General features: G+C 37.4%; 1 protein-coding gene across 5 annotated transcripts in view; it reads left to right on the top strand.

Annotated features, from left to right (window-relative positions):
* DIAPH2 (diaphanous related formin 2) overlaps positions 1 to 21,232 on the top strand; it is a 968,993-nt gene that overhangs the window by 794,586 nt on the left and 153,175 nt on the right. For 4 of the 5 annotated variants that reach the window (XM_070291113.1, XM_070291114.1, XM_070291116.1 and 1 more), the window contains one exon: positions 3,287 to 3,506. In XM_070291113.1, the coding sequence (XP_070147214.1) occupies positions 3,287 to 3,474 (188 nt within the window). In that variant the 3' untranslated portion in view covers positions 3,475 to 3,506. Of the gene's footprint in view, positions 1 to 3,286; positions 3,507 to 21,232 lie in introns of those variants that run through there. The other variant, XM_070291115.1, reaches the window with a different exon arrangement.

Raw genomic sequence — 21,232 nt, 5'->3', positions numbered from 1 at the left:
TTTGTTCTCTTCTGGTTGTATTTCTGTATCTAAAAACTCCTCTGTGTCTTCTTTTCCCCTGACTGCCTTTTAAAAATTGAGATCCTCAGAACATATATTCTATTCCCCTTCTTCTCATGTATTATCTCAGGGTCCTCTCACCCATCTTCCAATGACACTCTCATTTTTAGCTCCAGATTAATATTTCCAACTTTTTTTACTGATTTCTCTACTTAGATATTCCTCAGAAAGCAATTTTTTTCCAAACCTGTTTATCCTTTGTCTTCTAGACTCTTTTTCTCCCACTTGATATCACCCTTCCAGCCAGGTCCTGTTGACTGTATTAATACCTTTAAAATATCCCTCCTTTCTAGTCACTCTGTTAACCCTTGAATTCAGTCCTTTATCTCTTCCTGAGAGAATTACCATTACACTCGTAAACATCTCCCTACCTTCTACCATGCTGTCTCCAGAGTTATCCTCCACAGTCCTGTCTGACAAGTCTTTCTCAAGATAAATCATATCAAGTCACTTCCTATATTGCTTATGGCTGCACTGCCCAATTCAGTAACCACGAGCCACATATAGCTATTGAGCACTTGAAATGTAACTAATCTGAAATGAAAGATACTGAAATTAAATTGCATTAGATTTTTGAGACTTGGTCTCATAAAAGGAATGTAACATATATATAATCTTTGTATATATTTAGATAAATACTAATATATTAAGATTCATTTCATCGGTATATCTTTTAAAATATGGCTACCAGATGTGGCTCACATCTGTGGTTTGCATTATATATCTGTTAGTGCTGGCTTATAGGATAATGCTCAAACCCATATCATAGCATTAAAAAACAAAACTCAACTGAATAAATTTTAAAGTCCTAATTGGTTTTATGAAATGAATCATAAATTGGGTGACATCTCATCTGGTAAATAGAAGAGCGCTCTAAAGAGCTGTACAAAAGGGAAGACTTTTATAGGCAGGAGGAAGCAAGACAAGGAAGTTATTCTAGCAAAGAGTAGATTGTTCAGACAAGGTCACCTTCCTTTGTTGCACAGTGGGAGGTCTATCTGGTAGATTTCCTTTCTAGTGTTGACCAGGAAATTTCAGACTGAGTGATTAAAATTATATTCCTAGGAGAGGCTGAAACTGCAATTAGATTAAGTCTCCATTTGGTGATGTGAGCCTTTTTACAGGTGACTCCATTTTGGGCCTGTTGGCTCTTTTTTAACAACAGCATTATGATGTTTCATCATGTGGCCATCACATGCCTAGTCCATTTCACCTTCTTCTAGCTATCATGCAACAATTGATCTGGGTTCATACCAGGGCCCCTCCACATGCCAGCTGTGTGATCTGGAGCAAGATGCTTAAACTCTCTAAGTTTTAGTATACCTAGCTAAAAAATAAAGATATTATTTGCTTCAATATTTTGTTGGGAGGATCATATCACCAAAGTGGGAGTTCCCTGGCTCTCCAGTGGTTAAGCACTGTCACTGCTATAGGTCCGGGTTCGATCCCTGGTCAAGGAACTAAGATCCCACAAGCTGCGTAGTGCAGCCAAAAAAAGATGTAATCAATGTCAAGTGTCTACCACATAAAATTTAATTCTCCTTGATACATTCCAGTCATGCCAGACTGCATTTCTTCTTTTCTTTCTATTGTAAAGAGCAGGTAATGGTTCAGATGTGTATGCAGCCTTAATATTCCTAAAAGTGAACATCTTCTTTCCCTGTTTAGTTGCTGGAGTTCTACTTTCCCTTTATTTTTCCTGTTTTCATCAAATATTATACCTGAAAACCTCTGTGTTTCCTTCTATTTTTTCACTCAATGCCCTGTCCTAGAGATTGATTTTAAAAATAAAACAATGATTGTAACACTGAGGAAATCTCAAGTCAAATGAAGAACATAATAAAAACAAGATTGTAGCTTGTTCTTGCCCCATAAAAGAATATTTTTCTCCTATGATCTGACACCCCACAGTCAATCCTTTAAGCAAAGTAGGATTTACATTTAATTTAAGAATAACATCAGAAACAATTTCTTCTGCCTCACTTCCACACTTTTCTTCTCTTAACCCTCCTGCTTGCAAATGTCTTCTACCCTGCTGCTGCTAAGTCGCCTCAGTCGTGTCCAACTCTGTGTGACCCCATAGACGGCAGCTCACCAGGCTCCCCCGTCCCTGGGATTCTCCAGGCAAGAACACTGGAGTGGGTTGCCATTTCCTTCTCCAATGCATGAAAGTGAGAAGTGAAAGTGAAGTCGCTCAGTCGTATCCGACTCTTAGCGACCCCGTGGACTGCAGCCCACCAGGCTCCTCTGTCCATGGGATTTTCCAGGCAAGAGTACTGGAGTGGGGTGCCATTGCCTTCTCCAGTCTTCTACCCTAGACCCACACATTAGCTACCACTTAAATTAACTACCTGATGAGGGTCCTTTTCATCAGTGAGGTCTGTTGAGAAAAGGCTCCTCAGCTCACTGTGGATTATCCACAGTGTCTTAGAGAGTTTCTGTCAATGGACACTTGCTCTAACAAATCTTAAAAGTGTTTTTGATGGCCAGAATTGTCAAAGATAAGAGTAGGGTGAAATGTTTTATATATGTCTCCGTTGGGAACTTCCATGAACATCTTTTGAGTATTCCACTCATAGGAAAAGCTTAGAAGCACAACTGCATTCTAAAAGGGGTGATGAGACTCTGGCCAATGTCTCTCAAGTGTAAAATGTGGCCTTTCAGATGATGTAGTCACCTTTGCCTTCTACAATGTCAGCATTTCAAAATGGGTAAAGGATATGGATTAGGTAGGAGCTGATGCAAATGTGTTTTGCAAATAGTATCTTTTAAGATAAATGCAGATGATGGTTGAATACTGAAGGTATTAATACAATCAATATTTAACCTTGTGAAATCTGCTTCATCAAATCACACCCTGCACATTGATTGCATTAAGCCAGGTCAGTGGTTTCTTATTTAGGTATATCTTATAAGAATCTTAACATGAAGGCAACAGTAGTTGATCAGCTGCTGTTTATTTACATACTGAACATGTCATCGATAATACAAAAGCCAAGGTCTTTAAGTTGAAAGAACAGTGGGATTGGCATGAATTTTGCTTAATGGTGCATAATAAGCAAAGTAGTCTGTGGTGCCAGAAACTGACAGGATGCATTATGTTGAAACAGATATATGTCTTCAATTTAGGGGTATTATGTAAATCTGACAGGAGTTTTTCCCTTTATTTTCCTGTAGTTTAACTTTAATTGCTCCAAGATTAATTCTGATTTTTCCCTTCCTCCAGAGGGTGATGAGACGGGCGTGATGGATAATCTTCTGGAAGCCCTGCAATCAGGGGCGGCATTCCGAGACCGCAGAAAGCGGATTCCAAGGAATCCAGGTAAGAGCCATTCTAGCTCTCATGGTATTATAGAATGTAAATGCTCAGAACCAAATACCAAAAAAAAAAAAAAAAAAGAAACCCTTCCATGAAAAAAAAAATTATTTGAAACAGTTGATCTCAGTTCATGAGTGAAGTCTCAGCAGGCTTCTATATCTACCTGATCACAAGTTTTCACTTTGTAAAAGTGTCTTCAAATAACAGTAGGCTTTGCAAAAAAAAGTTTAGAAACAAGGATTCCAACTATGTGTTATACTAAATTTTAAAAAATTATTTATTTATTTATTTTTATTTTACTTTACATTTTATGAGCATGTGATTTGTCTAGAAGATGGTTTAAAATCATAACTGTAATTAAAGTCATTCCAAATAATTGGTTTTAAGGATGTCACAGGTAAGGAAACTGAGATAATGCATCTTTTCGTCATTTTGGCTTCATGATCCATTCTCCATGTTACTAAAGAGAGGAGAGGCACTGATGATCCAAGATCCCCTGAAGTCTCAAAGTGTTGGAACCCCCTTTTTTGTGTGTTAGATTAGTAACAAAGCCACATGATGAAATTGATCTTGGTGGAAGAAAAAACATAAAAGAAACAAAACAGCCTCCCTCCCTCAAGTGGAATCAGAAAGTTGTCCATCTTTCCATGTCATACCCTATGTCTGAAATAAGTAAGAACTTCTTGCAGAATAATCCAAGTAGGCTGAGCTATCGACTTCTTTTAAGGAAATTTTTATATTTTTAATTCCTATCTTTCTTAAAGTAGAGGGAGAAATTACATGTGTTGTTTGTAAAAGTTCTCTTCATGGGCTGTAGAGTGATATGGAGATGTCAGTGTAAAAAGGAAAATTAATAGTAAACATGGAAACTCTACTTAATTTAGATTAGTAAGATTTGCCTTGTATAGCCTACAATTCAAAAATATTCTATGTTTGGAATAGAAACGATCATATTTCATTAAAATGGAAATTCAGTTCAATTCAGTCACTCAATTGTGTCTGACTCCCTGTGACCCCATGGACTGTAGCATGCCAGGCTTCCCTGTCCATCACCAACTCCAAAAGCTTGCTCCGACTCATGTCCATTGAGAAGGCAATGGCAGACCACTTCAGTATTCTTGCCTTGAGAACCCCATGAACAGTATGAAAAGGCAAAATGGAAATTGGCACCTCTCAAAAGTATTGTACTCCCAACAAAATAATGAAAGAAATGAAGCCCAGTGAAGAATGAATGACCAAGCTTTGTCCCCTTAGTCCCTGGCCCAGGAATATGAGTGTAAAAGGCTGACAAGTAACAGAAAGTATAGCTGATCTCTCCGCCACCCCCCATCTCCCTGACAATGAGAGGATGCCTGGATGACAAATACATACCTTACACGCTCCGAGAGCTACCCGCAGAGAGTCCCCTCTGAGATGATAGCCATTTCCCAGCAGGAACCACCACTGGGCTGCAGAAACCATCAACCACGTGGAACATCCTCTAATATGCTGTGGGATGCAGAAATACAAAAGCATCCATCAGCAAGCACCAAAAGAGACCCTAAGGGTCAAAACTATTCATCAATAAGCACCAAAGAAACAGTCTTAGAAAGCAGTATAAGGGCTCTATGGTCACCTTTCAAATACATACAAGCAAATCCATTATCCTACGGAACTGCACTGCTCTTTGGTTCATGACACCTGAGTTAGCAAACATCGATGCTTCGCGGCCCCTGCCATCATTCTCCCTCCACTTAAAAAAAAATAAAAATTTGGCTGTGCCTGGCCTTAGGGGCAGCATGCAAAAAAAAAAAAAAAGAATGATCCAGAAAAGCTTTTGGCAATGGTGAAATTCATGGCAGAAGACAGTATAAGTTGCATTTCATCTTTTTCACATTTGAGTGAATCCTGATGGGTAGATTAGCCTGAAAGTTGGAGTGTAAGACTACTTTCTGTAGATGAAGACATTGCAGATGGCCTATAAAAAGAGTAGAAGACTGAAGGAAAGAAAGCTAACATCTCTATTTATATATGTCCATATTTTTTAAGGTAATGCTGCATGGTAGAATGTCAGGAGCACTACTAATCTATCCTCAATCTTGACCTGTAAAATGCAAATATCCTCCCATGCTGCCAGAGGCCCCTTCCACCTTTTAAGGAAAGTAAAAACCAGTCCTGCTCTTTCCTGAAGAATCAGAGCATTTATAGTCAGTGGAAAGCAAACTGAAATGATTTTTCTATCAATGCAGTTTTCTGTTAAGCAGCTTATAAGTAAAAGCACCTTATTCTGTGCCATAAAAGAATTGCCGTCATCTTTCTAGGCTGTTTATTTTTAAAATACATTTGCTAAGGCCCCTGTCTGATTAGTCTCACACCTCATGCTGGCTGTACAAAAATGGTACCAAGAGAGAGATCATTCCATGGGGTTTCTGTGAGTTTAGTACTAAGGGAATGTAGTGTTGTCAACTGCAAAACACTAAGAATATATTCACAAACTGTATAATTCTTTAGTACTGATTCCAAGTAATCTAAATTAAGACCTCTCTTATTTTGTAGTTGGAGGGCCTCCACAAGCACATAGGGTCAAAAATATCAGCCCCGTTAGCTCTGGCAGCCATTCCAAGGAGCAGCAACCAAAGCACATGTCAGTGGTGAGAAGAAACCAGAAGGCAGGCAGTGGCAGTGATTGGTAAAGCACCTTGGATATCGGTAGATGTGCTTGAAGGGAGAGGGAGGGGAAGGCAGACACAGAGTTTGCAAGTCTGCCAAAGACTCTCTTGTCTGCTTCCCTCTTTCTTAAAGCAACAGAACTGGGGGGCTTTTCCACATTCCCTCCCTGTTTCTGCCTCTCTTAGCTAAGATCCTCTTTCCTGCTGGCCTCCTTTTGTTTGCAAAAGGCACCTTATTTTGTTCCTTCCCAAGATCCCATTGACTTTATAGTGTTACACTTTCCCTGTTCAACCCCAGTATCCTTGTTCCTGTCCAAAGACCTCTACTTCACCATGGTGAGATAAAAGCAGAAAAAATAAATTATAAAGAAGACTATTTTCTCCAAGTCAAGTCAAATCAGAGGAAATAGCCAAAAAACTCTGAAATCAAAGTCAACCGCAGACAGCAAAGAAGTACTGCTCTGCTTGCCAAACCCTTTATCATTGCTTACAGATGGAAACTTCAATGTATACAATACATACCCCTACAATTGTGCATCTAATTGCAGTGTTTTCAATTCCATATTTAAAGAAAATGAAGTGAGAGTCTATATTTTTCATTAGAAAATGAAAATGTTAATAAATGGTATGAAGAGTTGCCTAAATTGCAAATCTTCTGCAGAGAGCCGATGTTCCCCTCCCTAAGAAGACCTCACATTAGTTTACTCAGAAAGAGCTCCCAAATATTGCCTCCAGCCCATTCAGCTGAGTGTACTGTTTCAGTTTAGGGCACCAAAAGCCATTTTAAGGGAGAGGATCACATTTGTAGTTATTTTGAAAATATTACTAACTGGTATAGCACAGGCCCCAGCCAATCAGAACATGCAAGGGTAAGGAATAGCCTGACGGCTGTACCAATGCCCACTGGCTGAATATTAATCCAGATTATGGCTGGGCTGGTGTCAAACTCAGAAATTAGGAAATGAACCCCTAAACATTCATTCATTGACTCAACTTCCTCTGTTTTGTGAAAGGTACTATGCTAGACATGATGACAGATACAAAAATAATTACGATTTCCTTAGTTATAAGACCCTTGTGTCTTATAGAAATGATAAAGATAGAAAGACTACAGGATAAGGCAGACAATAGTGGCATTATACAAGAGATGTTAATAACATCTATGTGAGTTCTGAGGAGGGAAATATCATGCCATATCAATATGTCAGAAAAATCATGGAAAAAAAGACTTTGAAGGATGAGTATGGATTTCAGCAGTAGGAATTGGAGGTGGGGATAGCAGGCATTTGAGTTAGATGAAATATCATTAAGAGTTTAGAAACTGCAAAGCATTTTGGGAGAGTGGCAAATAGCACAGCTACTAAGAAAATAGGTTATATAAAGTGTAAAAATATGGAGATAATTCTGGAAAAGTAGGTTGTTACCCTATCAGAGAGTGCTTGAATAAGAGACTAAGGTGTATCATTCTTTAACGATGGGAATATGCTGAGCTTTTTAGCAGTGGAAGAATATGATCAAAGCTATATATTGAGATATTTAATCTATAGGAATGTGAGTGATGACTTAGGATTCTACTGTCATATCCTTAGACAAAAGGAGATAATTTAGGGAAAGAGAAGTAACCAGGAGTCAAGGATAATCCTAGGATTTTGACTTTGAATAGGTGGGAGGACACTTGGGTTATGAGAGAAAACTACTGAGATCAGGAAAAGGAATGGCGATAAAGACAAATTCAGTTTGGGGCAAGTGAAACTGCAAGTGGTAGCAGAGCATGGAGATCAAGATGTCCAGAAGTTTCTTGGAAATATGATTGTAGATTTCATCACAAGATGATTGAGTTAGTGAGGTTTCTGATTATATTGGATGCTTTGGAAATGGAAGGGATTATTAGAGGGATCATTATGAAAAATAAATCCAAACCCAGAGCTTTGAAAATGCCTCTCCTTAGGGTCTAAAAGTAGAAGACTAGCAGAGAAGATTGATCAGGCACGCTCGGGTAGGTGGGAGGCCAATCAAAACATTATTGTTCTCAAAGCAAAGGAAGGCAAAAATGGTGGGCATTTTCAACAATGGTATATGCTACAGCGAAATCAAATAAGATCAAGACCAATGATTTGCCATTTGGGAGCTTTCTAGCGACATTTTAAGAGCATCTTTTCAATATTGGAATGGAACTGGGAGCCAGAATGGAGGAACTTAGTAGATGATGAGGCTCTAGAGGTAGATAGTATTCATTCAGAATTAAACAATTTTATTGACTGTCCTCTGGGCATCACATGCTGGGTTAGAGGATTTAACACCAAATAGGACATTTGCCTCAACGAGCTCACAGACCATTTGAGAAAACATGAATATAATCCATGTGATACAAGTGCAATGCAAGAAACTAACACAGCATTGTAAATCAACTGTACTTCAGGTAAAAACATTTTAATTTAAAAATAGTGCAATCTTATATATGCCATAATGAGATAGGAATCATGTGTTTATGTAGCACGGGACATAGAATAATTCCCCACATCCCCTACCCTCTCGCCTTTGTATTCCCTAAAATATGTGTTAGTCACTTTAGTCATGTCCTACTCTTTGTGACCACATGGACTGTAGCCTGCCAGACTCCTCTGTCCAAGGAATTCTCCAGACAAGGAGACTGGAGTGGGTAGACATTCCCTTCTCCAAGGGATCTTTCTGACCCGGAAATGGAACCTAGGTCTCATGCATTGCTGGTGGGTTTCTTTACTGTCTAAAAGATAGACTACACTTTCTATAAATTTGGTGGGTGAAAGGAACTTTCCAGTTCTACCATCTATGAATTTGGCTAAATCTTTCTGGACTCTCTTTGTTACAGCCTTTGTTAGCACTTAAGGTAATAAATCCCATATGTATACAACCTACTTTGTAAGGAATTGTCCATCAGTATTCTTAACTTTGTCATTATAAGGTCAAAGATATGCTTTGGAGGAAAAAGGAATTCATAAAGAAAACCTTGCAGGAGTAAAAACCACACTTAAAATATATACACAATGCCACATCTTTTTTTTTTCTTCTGAATATCTATGGATACTTAGAACATGCTTATCTTTTAATAAGCTCCACCTCTTCCTTCTCTGCCCACTGCAAGTATAAACAGGCTTCTCAGCAATAGATATATATCTAACTGAGCTATTTTGGCTATGACTAGATTTTGATACATAGTTCTAGACATTAAAAACACACATACACAAGAAGAGCATTACAAAGACATGAAACCAGGAAACAGAATAAATGTAATCTAGTTTTAGAAACACACAAGGCAACTAAGAAAATTAAATTTGGCAAAACAGAAGAAACGCAGGAGACACATGATCTAGTTTTATGGATCAGCAAATGGAAGTGAAAAAGTGAAAGTGCTAGTCTCTCAGTCATGTCCAACTCTTTGTGACCCCATGGACTGGAGCCCGCCATGCTCCTCTGTCCATGGAATTCTCCAGGTAAGTCTAAATGAGAATATATAATTTACCATTTGAGAACAGAGAGGACACAGGAAACAACAATAGCCAATTGGAAAAATCAAACTCTAAGTCTTCATATTAGGGAAAATATTTTTGTAACAAAACCAAACCCACATTTTCTTAGGCTTCTCTACCTCACAGTAGCTACTGTTCCTTTGCTTTCCTCTAAAATACCCTGCATTTCCTTGCCAGCTGTTTGCTACAGCAGCTGGCACCCTCCTGCTTTCAGCCAGAGCTTGAGAGCTGTCAGTGGCAAAGTGGGAAGAAATGCCTCTCTCTTCTTTTAGTGTGACACTCCACCCATGTACACTCTGACACTCCACCAGTGTACCAAGATAATATACTACTTATGCCTCAAGGTCTTACATACATTTTTAGAAAAACAGCTTTCAGGTATAAGTTACAGTCCTCTTGATCTCCATAGGATTTGGCCCCATGCACCAAGGCCCAAAGACAAACCCATGTAGCATTCAGTATCCTCCCTTTTTTGATGATCAGGTCTGTTGGCGTTTTCTGTTTGGTTTTGTTTCATTATTTTTACTAGGTCAGGCAGGTCATTCATTCTAAGCTGTTTACTTCTTTCTCCCTCAGGATGAGTTCTTTCCCATGAGCTTTCTCAGTCTCTATTTCAAAGTGTCAGAATCCTAGACTGGCTGACTCAACCCCAATTTTGTCTGTAGTAAAGTTATTATATTGCAATATGCAATTCAAATCTAGTAAAAAAAATGACATAATGCAAACAAATGAAAACAGTATTCATCCAACTATTTATTGGTTAAATAGTAGGGGTCAGGCAACAGTGCTTGAACCCTGGAGGGCAAAGATGGAAAAAGCATAGGTCTTGCCTTCAAGAACTCAGCATCTCATGGGGAAAACAGAGTATACATAAAATAAATGCTATGGGATGAGTATGTAGAAAGTGCTAAAAGAGAAAGAAAGAACTGGAGAACTGAAGAAAGTGTTCATGATAAAAGTGCCATTTGAACTGTGTTTCGAAGGATGAATAGTAGTTTATGTGGAAAACACGAGGAATGATGGCAAATGCATGCAATGGGTGGGAAGGAGTGGCGATGATGAAAAGTTTGTTTCAACAAAGAGCCAACAGAGGTTTTTAAGTAGAGGATTACCTAATTATTTGTGCATACACACACACACACACACACACACACACACACGAAAGCAGGAGGGGTTGAGGCTGGAATTAACCAATTTGAGGGACATCTGCATGTATATAGTTATAGAAACCTTGAGATCCCCCAGGAAGAGTGTATCCAGTGGGAGGTAAAGGCCAAGAATAGTGTCTTTGGGAATTGCAGTATTTAGGAGGCAAACAGAGGAATCAGCAAAGGACACCGAGGGGACAAAATATTTAGAAAGCAAAGAAGAGAAGCAGCGAAAAGTGATGCCTGGAAGACAGAGGGTAGAGAGAATTTCAGAATGGAGATAGTAAGGTCACATTCTTCAGAAAGTTAAGTGGAATGATGACTGAAACAAGACCAGTGGGTTTGTCTGCTAGCAGGTAACAGCTGTCCTTTCCCCAAGCAGTTCTAATAGAGTAGTGAGGGCCAAGAGAGAAGATTTCAGGGATTAAAGAATGAAGAATATCTTTTGAACTTTAAGTACTGGGATTTGAAGGGGAAAAAAAGGGAGTTAGAAAATGCAAAGATAAACTGAGTCTCTTCTAGAGATCCTGATAGTAAACTAGATACTTTCAAGGGTCTTAAATGGTGTTGCCAATTATACTAATAAATTATTATACCTAATGTTTCCCTCTTAATTCAGTTGTATTTATTGAACATATACTATGTGATGTCCTTAAAATACTTTAGCATGCTTGGTGCTTTACAGTTAACAAAGCGCTTTCTCATCTGTTGTGTGTATGTGACTCACAGCTATCTAGTGCAGAGTTCTGTTTGCGTAAGTTAAAATGAATGACGTTGTGGCTCATGCAGAGAGGTGCAGGTGGGAGTGGAGGTGGGGAAGGAGACAAAAAGGATCAAATAACCCTTAGGCCAGTTATTCAGTGTTCTCAGTAGTGTTAGCTCAGTTACCTCTTGGCAATAACTAGAGGGTAAATACTAGGGTCTCGGTATATTGATCAACATTTCAGTGACAGGTACAAAGATGAGAGCAGGTAAGATAATCTAGGGTAAATGAGTAGAGCAGCCTACAAAGGGTGAGCCCTGGAGAAAACAAACATTTGTGGCACTGGTTCTCAGCCCTGGCTAAACACTGGAATCACTTTGAGGTACTTTTTAAAAAAATACCCACGTCTGGTTCCTCTCTGAAATAATCAAATCCAAATCTATGGAGCCAGAGCGTAAGAAATAGTATATTTTAAAAGTGATATATTGCTATCTATAAAATAGATAAATAACGAAGACCTACTGTATGGCACAGGGAACTGTATTCAAGATCTTGTGCTGCTCCTGCTGCTAAGTCGCTTCAGTCGTGTCCGACTCTGTGACCCCATAGACAGCAGCCCATGAGGCTCCCCGTCCCTGGGATTCTCCAGGCAAGAACACCGGAGTGGGTTGCCATTTCCTTCTCCAATGCATGAAAGTGAAAAGTGAAAGTGAAGTCGCTCAGTCATGTCCGACTCCTAGCGACCCCATGGACTGCAGCCTACCAGGCTCCTCTGTCCATGGGATTTTCCAGGCAAGAGTACTGGAGTGGGGTGCCATTGCCTACTCAGATTCAAGATCTTGTAGTAACCCATAATAGAAAAGAATCTGAAAAAGAATAGATATATGCATATATGTATAACTGAATCAGTTTGTTGTACACCTGAAACTAACACATTAGAAATCAACTAAACTTCAATTAGAAAGAAGTTATTTGGGTGATTTGAATGTGCCACAAAAGTTGAGAACCACCAATTCATGGGACTAGCTCGGAAACCAAAGCACGTAAAAGAGGGCATTAAGGGGTTGGTTATAGAGGAGTGCGGAGAAAAGGAGTAGTGTGGTACCGCTGAAGCTAAAGGCATAGAGCTTTTCAAAGACTAAATGCTAAATAGCATCAGATGTAGTCGGGAGGGCCAATAAAGTAAGGGTTGGAAAGGATCCAGTAGATTTAACTATTCATATTAGGACTTCATTGATGACTTTGGCAAAAACAGTTTTAGGTGAGTGTGTTTGGATAGGGATGAGAGTGAGTCAGATGTCCTGAGTTCTAAAATGCTACTAATTTTTAAGGCCACTTAACTTGGTGTCTTTTTTTCAATCACTTCATGTGACTTATATGATGAAATGTGTACCTGTATTAGATACTCAATTTTTGTTTGTTTTTTCTTTTTATTTATGGAAATTAAATTTTACTTTTGGGGCAGACATATACATGTGTTGATTAATAAGATCTAGGTTTACATTAGGGAGGGCAGAAACAGAAGATTGCTATGTAGTCTATCCTTGATTATTCTTTGACAACTAGAGAACAAATTGAACACAGACCATTTATGCCCTATTTATATGCAAAATTGTCCTAAGCAACCACTGATGGTGTTCTCTATAGAAATTTCAATCATTTTTGCTTGTCTGTTCTCCTACACAATATAATCAGCTCTGCTGCAGATTACTTCATTGGTGATTTCTGCAAGCTATAGGAGATAAGGTCAATTTCAGTTGATTTTTATGAGAATATGAATTTATCAGGCTTCCTTTAGAGGTTAGAATATGGGATAAGTTAAGACAAGCAATTATTATGCAGCAGTAAATTCCTCTTGGTAGTTTTAATTCCTTGTCAAAAATCCCTGGACCTGCTAATGTTGGTAGCTCAGCTGCCACAAACACCTGCTTATTTACAGACCTTTGGTTCAGGAATAAATGTTTGGGACCCTATATGTCACGTGCACGATATCATTCTAATATGAGCAGGCACTCTGGGCATCTGTAGCTATATTCAATGACAAGGTATTTTTCAGACTGTTATAAGTATCTTAAGTTTTCTAAAAACCTAATTGCTTTCAAAATTAAAAGGAAATGATTGTCCTAAATGGTGGTAGTGATGATAGGCTTATTTCTCTCATAGGGACTTGGTAGTATATTACTGAAATTTTTCCTCAAGGTGGTAAGAAATTATAAACACTGCTTCCTGTCCAGCTGAATTCCATCTGCTGCCCCCATGGCCAAAGGCAGCTAGATTCACCTGGAAATAAGTGTACTCCCTACCCATCTCCCAGTTTTACTGAAACCTTTAGACATGCCTCTCCTGTGTATTACTCCTATGAGCCTTACTCCTTTCTTTGTGTCCATTAAAATGAGAGGAGTGCGAGGAGAAGGAAGGAAGAGAGCAGTGGTTATCTAAGGCTCTATGATACCCCTTTGAGATTCAAGTTCTTTCATTATTCATTGGTATTTTTTGAATTTGTAAAAGTATGAGCCTGATACCTTGAACGTAATATTGTGCTTCACCTATTCCAGGAAGCCTTTTAAGGTTATGCTCAATGTCAACTTTCTAAAAGATATTGATTATACAAAGTGTTAAAACACAACAAAGGTTATAACTATATTTTGCTATTAAAGGATTGTGATTTATTTTTAGTATTACCTAGCATATAACTCAGTATAGTATATGCTCTTGATAACTGCTTATTGAATACTTTACAAGTATCCAAAAAGAAATTGAATCTACATGAAATGCTTTTCAATATATTGTACCTAAAGGTATCTCTCAAGTTTGAAATTTGGAGGATGAAGGAAATAGAAGTTCCATTATACATCACTATAAATGGAATTCCATTAAATCTGAGTTTATTTTATGGGCAAACTCGAATATCCTATGTATGTTACCTTCACATGACCTTTTCTACTCAGTGATGCTTAGGCTTGACAAGTAAAGAAAAATGCTTAATTTTGATAAAAAACAAAATATAAACGTCTGCCATCACTCTTATTCTTCCGTCCATTGTGCTTGCATTTGACTGCTGCCTCTTCCTCATTCTCAACTCAAATCATGGTTTGTTCTGTTACAACTACTTAGAGGGCAAAAGTCCTAAATACTAATAGAGAAATTACAGGGAAAGCAGATTGCCAAGAGTCTTTTTTCAGTTTTACATATCTTCTCATCAGTCTTTGCAAATATATTCTAGAAGACAGGGGAAGTGGTGAGTTAAGGAATCTCTTTAGAATAATGTTAAATAGTAATTGTTTTTCCAGTTTTCTCACAGGTTTACGCAGGAGGACAGATCTTTCTGAAATTTAAGGGGTTTTTATCTAGCATGTAGGAGTATTCTAAGGATTTGAACTGTTTGTTTCAGAGACTTTCTAGAATCCAGGAGCATATTTTCCTTTCCACTTGAGAAGGTTTTAGCTTGAGATTTCTGGGTTTACTGGTCTGTTATATTGTCTCGCATAGATGTACTATACAGCAAGCAAACAGTGCTCTCTGGACACTGAACAGGGTGTTTTTGTTTTTTTGTTTTTTGCTTTTCATACATATTCACTACTCTTCATTGGTTTCAGCAAGTCAATGTATATCCTGGATCAAGGAAATGAAAAAACACAAAAACAATGATATGATTTTTATATGGTTGTTTGGAATGTTAATACTATTATGCATGAATTTCATCATTCTTGCACAGTTAGAATTCCTCTTAGATTTGTAGCAGCCTTATAGCTATTAATCAAAAGTGTACATGTTTAGTTTCCTAATAAACTGATTATCTTCAAATATTTGGAGTTAGCCTGTGAAGGGAAATTTGTACCAGGAGAAAGAATATTATGGCCCTGCATGGATAACCCAGTGTTTATTTCAGTTATGTTTGTGACTGCACCCCAGTCATCTGTATCACTACTATTTTATGTGACAGGAATCATGAGAGATAATTGTACTTTGTGCATATATTATAGATTTCATTTTGTCATATCGACAGATAATTGGAATCAAATATAGACATTCTTAAATTGAAAAGAAAAAGGACTTAAAAAAAAACCTTTTCTAGTATGTAGATTTCATTTTAAGGTCCAAATTGAACTCTCATGCACATATAGAGGACATTAAACCAAGTTCAGTCAGTAGTTCTAAAAACTCACAACATGAAGGCACCAAGAGGATGACCATCTTTACTGACGAGGGGTAATGGTCCAAGATAGCCAGAAAGAAAAACACCAATACAGTATACTAACGCATATATATGGAATTTAGAAAGATGGTAATGATAACCCTGTATGCAAGACAGCAAAAGAGACACAGATGTATAGAACAGTCTTTTGGACTTTGTGGGAGAGGGAGAGGGTGGGATGATTTGGGAGAATGGCATTGAAACATGTATAATATCATATATGACACGAATCGCCAGTCCAGGTTCGATGCATGATACTGGATGCTTGGGGCTGGTGCACTGGGATGACCCAGAGGGATGGTACAGGGAGGGAGGAGGGAGGGGGGTTCAGGATGGGGAACACGTGTACACCTGTGGCAGATTCATGTTGATGTATGGCAAAACAATACAATATTGTAAAGTAATTAGCCTCCAATTAAAATAAATAATGTTAAAAAATAATAAAAATTTTTTAAAAAGTAATGAAATTTCAACATAACAAACTTCTAGGAAATTATTGGAGGATATTTTAAATGTTGAATTCAGGTGGTAGCAGATTGGGAAGGGCAAATGGGAAGAAAAGTATCAAATTTAGCAATTTAATTTTTTTTCAGTTGCCATAAACAGTATCGATCAGTTTGCATGGCTCATTTAGAACTGAAATTTCCTAGCGGAGGAAGATGCAAAACACTGAAAAAGGATCCTGGTCAAGTTGAATGCTGTCCACTCAAATTGTTTGCATTGTAGATTATCCTTATGCTTCCAGTAGTCTTAACTTTTTTCCTACTGACCCTGCTTTTCAATCCTGAGGTCCTTTGTCTTCACTTTGTCCACCCTTGTCCTCCTGTCCGCTTTCCTCACTTCCCTTCTGCTGTTTCAGAAGAATCCTGTTTTATCAGTTTATCTCCCTCACAACACCGTTTCCTGCCTCCATTGTCCCAATCTGACATATTACACATTAGCCATGGAAAAGACAAACTCAGGAATGGAAATGGGGAAATCAAATTGTATCAGTATTGTTTGAAGTCTATTTTACTTCTCTTAAATTTCAGCATTCTGTCACTTGTAGGAAAACAAAGACCATTGCCAATATTTACTGTTCCAAATAAACCCTTTCTTTATGACAAGTTGTTTCCGATCTTGGTGGCAGGGAGGGTATCAATGGAGGACATTTCAAAGGGACAAGAAGACATTCCTGGGTAGACTCTTGAAATTATGATGTCAGTGCTGCTGAAATTTATAAGTACTCCTGATAGTGAAGAAAGCATCACATAGACGATAAACCCTTTGTATAGCTACATGAATTATCTCACCAATTAGTATAGACAATTGTGAAATGACTACCCGGGTTTTGCTCTCAAAAAGCATACAGTCTTAAGAAAAGAAAACCCAAAATGCCCTTTCACAAAAATTCCTCAAATCACAATGCACTTTTACAGCTTGACAGGTATGAATGTTTTCAGTGAAAAGGAAGAAGTTTGGGATTTCAATGAGTAGTTTGACAGGTGTAGTTTTTGTTTTTGTGGTTTTGTTGTTTTGTTTTGTTTTGTCTCTCTGCATTCATTGAAGTAAAATATTAGGTTTTACTTAAACAAGTCATAATTAAGTTCTATTCCAAGGAGCTTTCTTTATTATTAAGGCATGTAAAACAATTTTTTTTAAAGAGCACTTTCCTTATAAGCTAATTGATATGTTAAATTTTTTGTAATATTTTGAAAACATATACCTCTGTTCATTCACTTTTTTTTTTAATTGGAGACTAATTCCAGTAAAGGTGAGACTGTATAGTGTGTGTGCTTTATCTATTTACCTAAACCCAAGTGGGCCCCTTAGAAGGTAACACCTCTTATCAATCGTGATTATTTTCATTAAGTCCTGCAAAAACATTTTTGCTATGAATTATGCATAATTTATCCATCTAGTACTTAGCTTTCATTCTTGACCATCAAATAGGTTTTGTTACCCTAGTTGATTTGACTATACAAGTTAAATATGGCAAATCCATTTTTTTAATTGGAAAAGAAGCTCACTTTTGAAGTATGCCTTCTTTTGACTTCTTTTGTAAGCCCTGGCATAAATGAAGGTATAAAGAGTAGTGATTGGGTAGAATTCATCACAAAATTTCACTTCCTAACTGTGTATCCAAAGCTGCTTTCATACCAATTAGCTATGACATTTTATTCAAGCCTTAGGGTATTAGATTATCAGAGGCAGCATTTCTGAAATATTTTGTTTCTAATATTAGTTTAAGCAAGTTTCCTTGCAGTGCTGACTGTTTTCCAGGGTAGACACCCCCCTGCCCTCCATGTGCTGCTTCTTTCCACTAAGCTGCTGAATCTTTCACAAACGAATTAAACATAATGTTTCTGGAAACATGAATAGCTTGTGCCCTTTTCTGAGTGTCCTACTTCAGAAATATTGCAGCTACAGTGGTATTACATGCCTTCATTTTTGTTTGTTTCTCTGCAAGGAAGTTCCTGCTTTAAGGTAGAGCCAGACTCTTTTATTCTTGGAATTTTCCTCCACTAAATGATGTGAAGACCTCAGTCATCTTCTTAAAACACATTGTTTCTTTGTCAAATTTATTTCACATCAGTTGACCATGCACCTTGCAGGAATAATAGGGTCTGGGTAAGAGGGTCTAAAAGTTGCTTCAGTCATGTCTGACTCTTTGCAACCCTGTGGACTGTAGTCTGCCAGGCTTCTCTGTCCATGATATTCTTCATGCCAGAATACTGGAGTGGGTTGCCATGCCTTTCTCCAGGGAATCTTTCCGACCCAGGGATTGAACCTGCGTCCCTTGTCTCCTGCATCAGCAAGCAGGTTCTTTACCACTAGCATCAGCAGGGAAGTCCAGGATCTAAATGAATACTGAGAAATCCATCTTTTCTGTGAGAAAAATAACCCAAAGCAAGAGCTCTGTGAATAGTCACAATAATACAATCTTTAGAGAAGACACACAGTATGTTGCTTATATATGTGAATATCTCCACAGGCGCCAAGACGTCAGAAATGCAACTAAAATGAAAACAAGCCACTGGTACATTTTTCACAGTCCGTTCATAGGACAACAGTCCTGCTATATGAAAAAGTCCTATGTGACTTGCATTTGGGGCAGAGAATGCAAGGACTTTGCTGAGAGTTGCCTTGTTTATCCCCCTTCCTCCAAAGCATTTCTTTTATGTGATTCTTTCACTTTTTTCCCATCCACTTGTTTTGTTTTCAGTGTTCTCTGGAAAGAGCTTTAAGTTTTATTGAGAATAAGATAATTTTCCAAAAAAAAAAAAAGCTTATCAAACAAATTAGTTCAATGCCATTCAAGTAATAAAGGCAAACTTGACTTATTCAACTTTGACACCTAATTTGAGTCTTTTTGTGCATGCTGTCCTGAAAACTGCTACCACTTGTCAAATTTGAATGGGAGAGAACAAAACAGAGATAGTAGAACATTGCTTCTTTTTCACTAGCTTTAAATTAATTGTAGATTACTCAGTATCATGTCTTCATTATTAAAGTGAGAATTCAACATATGCTCTAAAGTGCTCTGCTCGTCTAACTCCTTTAATAATGTCAGGATTTTGCATCAGAAAAACAAGAGAATTACTATTCTGTTATGGTAAAAATGTTTTTTTCTTTCTTAACTAACAAACTTACAATTCTTTTTTCTTCCATTTATGATCTTGTTAGGCTCATTGAAACAGAATTCACGTGAGTAATTTATATTTCTAATTACCTGCCACTTAAACATTCATGGAAGGAAAAATCAAGTTGTGAAATATAAAGAAATAAGCCTGCTTTGAAAAGACTGTATATCATTAACAATTCTAGTAGTTTATATTTTCTTAAATAAGGTAGATTTGAAACATGTAAATACACAAAGTTGGAAATGAATCTTCCTTATGCTCGCACTGCTTATGATTCATGGTTAGCCCTGGTGCAAGATGGTAATTTCAAAACCTCACATGTTTGTATTGGTATCTGTACCTGTGTGTGTCAACTGCACAAATGATAAAATAATAATGAAAGGACTGATGGCTTAGTGTAATAGCTATTGTGCTCTAAATATCTTGTATGCTTTGACATGAAATGCCTCTCTTGCCTTGGTATCTACTTTTCAGAAATCTGCTACCCATTCCTGACACTATTGAACGAGTTATTTATTAGTCCTTTGACAGCACTGCCTACTATTGACAGTATCTTTTAATTTGCTTAATTTCCTGACATTTTCTATGTTAATTTTTTACTTTGGGATTTTCAAATGCCAGATTTGTGCTTAAAATAGAAAAGCGCTCCACTAATAAGATTTAGTCATATCACCTAAGTACTACAGAGTCATCCCAGATGTAATAGGGAGAGATAAAGAAGGGATCACAGATAATAAATTTGCCCTGCTTTCTCCAAAAAATTATTACAGCAAGCCTTAAGTCTCAGCTTTATTGATAAATATAAATATGGGTTATGTAAGGAAAGCCTATGCCTATTTATAATAGCAGTCAAATCTGGTTTTATTCCTTGTGTTAGGCCAAACCACTCCATAAACTGTCCCAAGGCAATTTGAAAACAGGTATTTGTTGTGTAATCTGTTTTTTATTGTATATGCATTTTATTTTATGATTTTTATAATTAAAGTAATAAAACTAAATATTTCCTGACTAACTAGCAGGTAAACAACTTGCCACAATATAAATGTGTTTTATCTCGAGAAACAACCGATGGTCATTCGAAAGGAAGATTGTTGGTAAATGTGGAAGAAGGTAGGATTTTCAGTTGGTCACTAGGCTTTTAACAAAACAACTCCTACTATAATCCTAGAAAATTTCATCTGCCTAAATCCCCACTCAAATGACAAGCAAGGAGTGAGAGCTGTAATCAGAAGAACAAAGGATAAGGGGACCAATATCTGAATGAACCCCCCGCCCCCATGGTCCACTTTAGAGGGATCCATTATGCCGTGGGTTAGAACCTCTCACTGTTGCTTGTGAAAATACTGGGCACTGAATAATGCTGTATGTCTTACATTCTACTTACTAAAATTGCTTATACAATTTCAATTGGCTACGGTATTTATCATGTTCTGTCCTCAGCATTATGTAGCATGGTTAAGCCTACAAAGCAGCTGCTGCTTCTATTTTTTTTTTTTTAGTGGATCAAGTGATTATTATGTATTGTGTGAATATCAATTCAAGTTTCTTCAGTGCTGTGGCATTTAGATGAAGGGTAGTAAATAAACATTAGGCTTTAAAAAAAATTTTTATGCTATTCTTCAAATTCTACATTGCCTGGAAATAAATAGTGTCTATCGGACCATTTTATTTCCATAAAACTTAGATATATATGTCCATAGGTGAACACTTATAAATCTGTACCTTAGTGGAATTTGCACATGGGTATTATGAGGTAAAAACTCTCAAAGATATTATAAAGCTTTGTTATATAGCTCAGTTTTTACAATGGTTCAAACCTAAGGAGTATCTGTGTATACTGTAAATTGCAATAGTATGTATACAATTTTTTAACCTACAACACCCTTGAAAAAATAGCTTAAGAAGGATAAGCTTGGTTAGTATTTTTTAAAGTATGTGGGGCTGGGAAACATGGATTTTAATTATAAAAGCCTCTTTGAAAATCAGACATGGTAAAACGAGCCGTGGTGTGTGTGTGTGTGTGTGTGTGT

This window comes from Ovis canadensis, chromosome X (assembly GCF_042477335.2).
Source record: "Ovis canadensis isolate MfBH-ARS-UI-01 breed Bighorn chromosome X, ARS-UI_OviCan_v2, whole genome shotgun sequence".
NCBI lineage: Eukaryota > Metazoa > Chordata > Mammalia > Artiodactyla > Bovidae > Ovis > Ovis canadensis.
The sequence above is the reverse complement of the archived record's forward strand: the minus strand, read 5'-3'. Positions and strand labels throughout refer to the sequence as shown.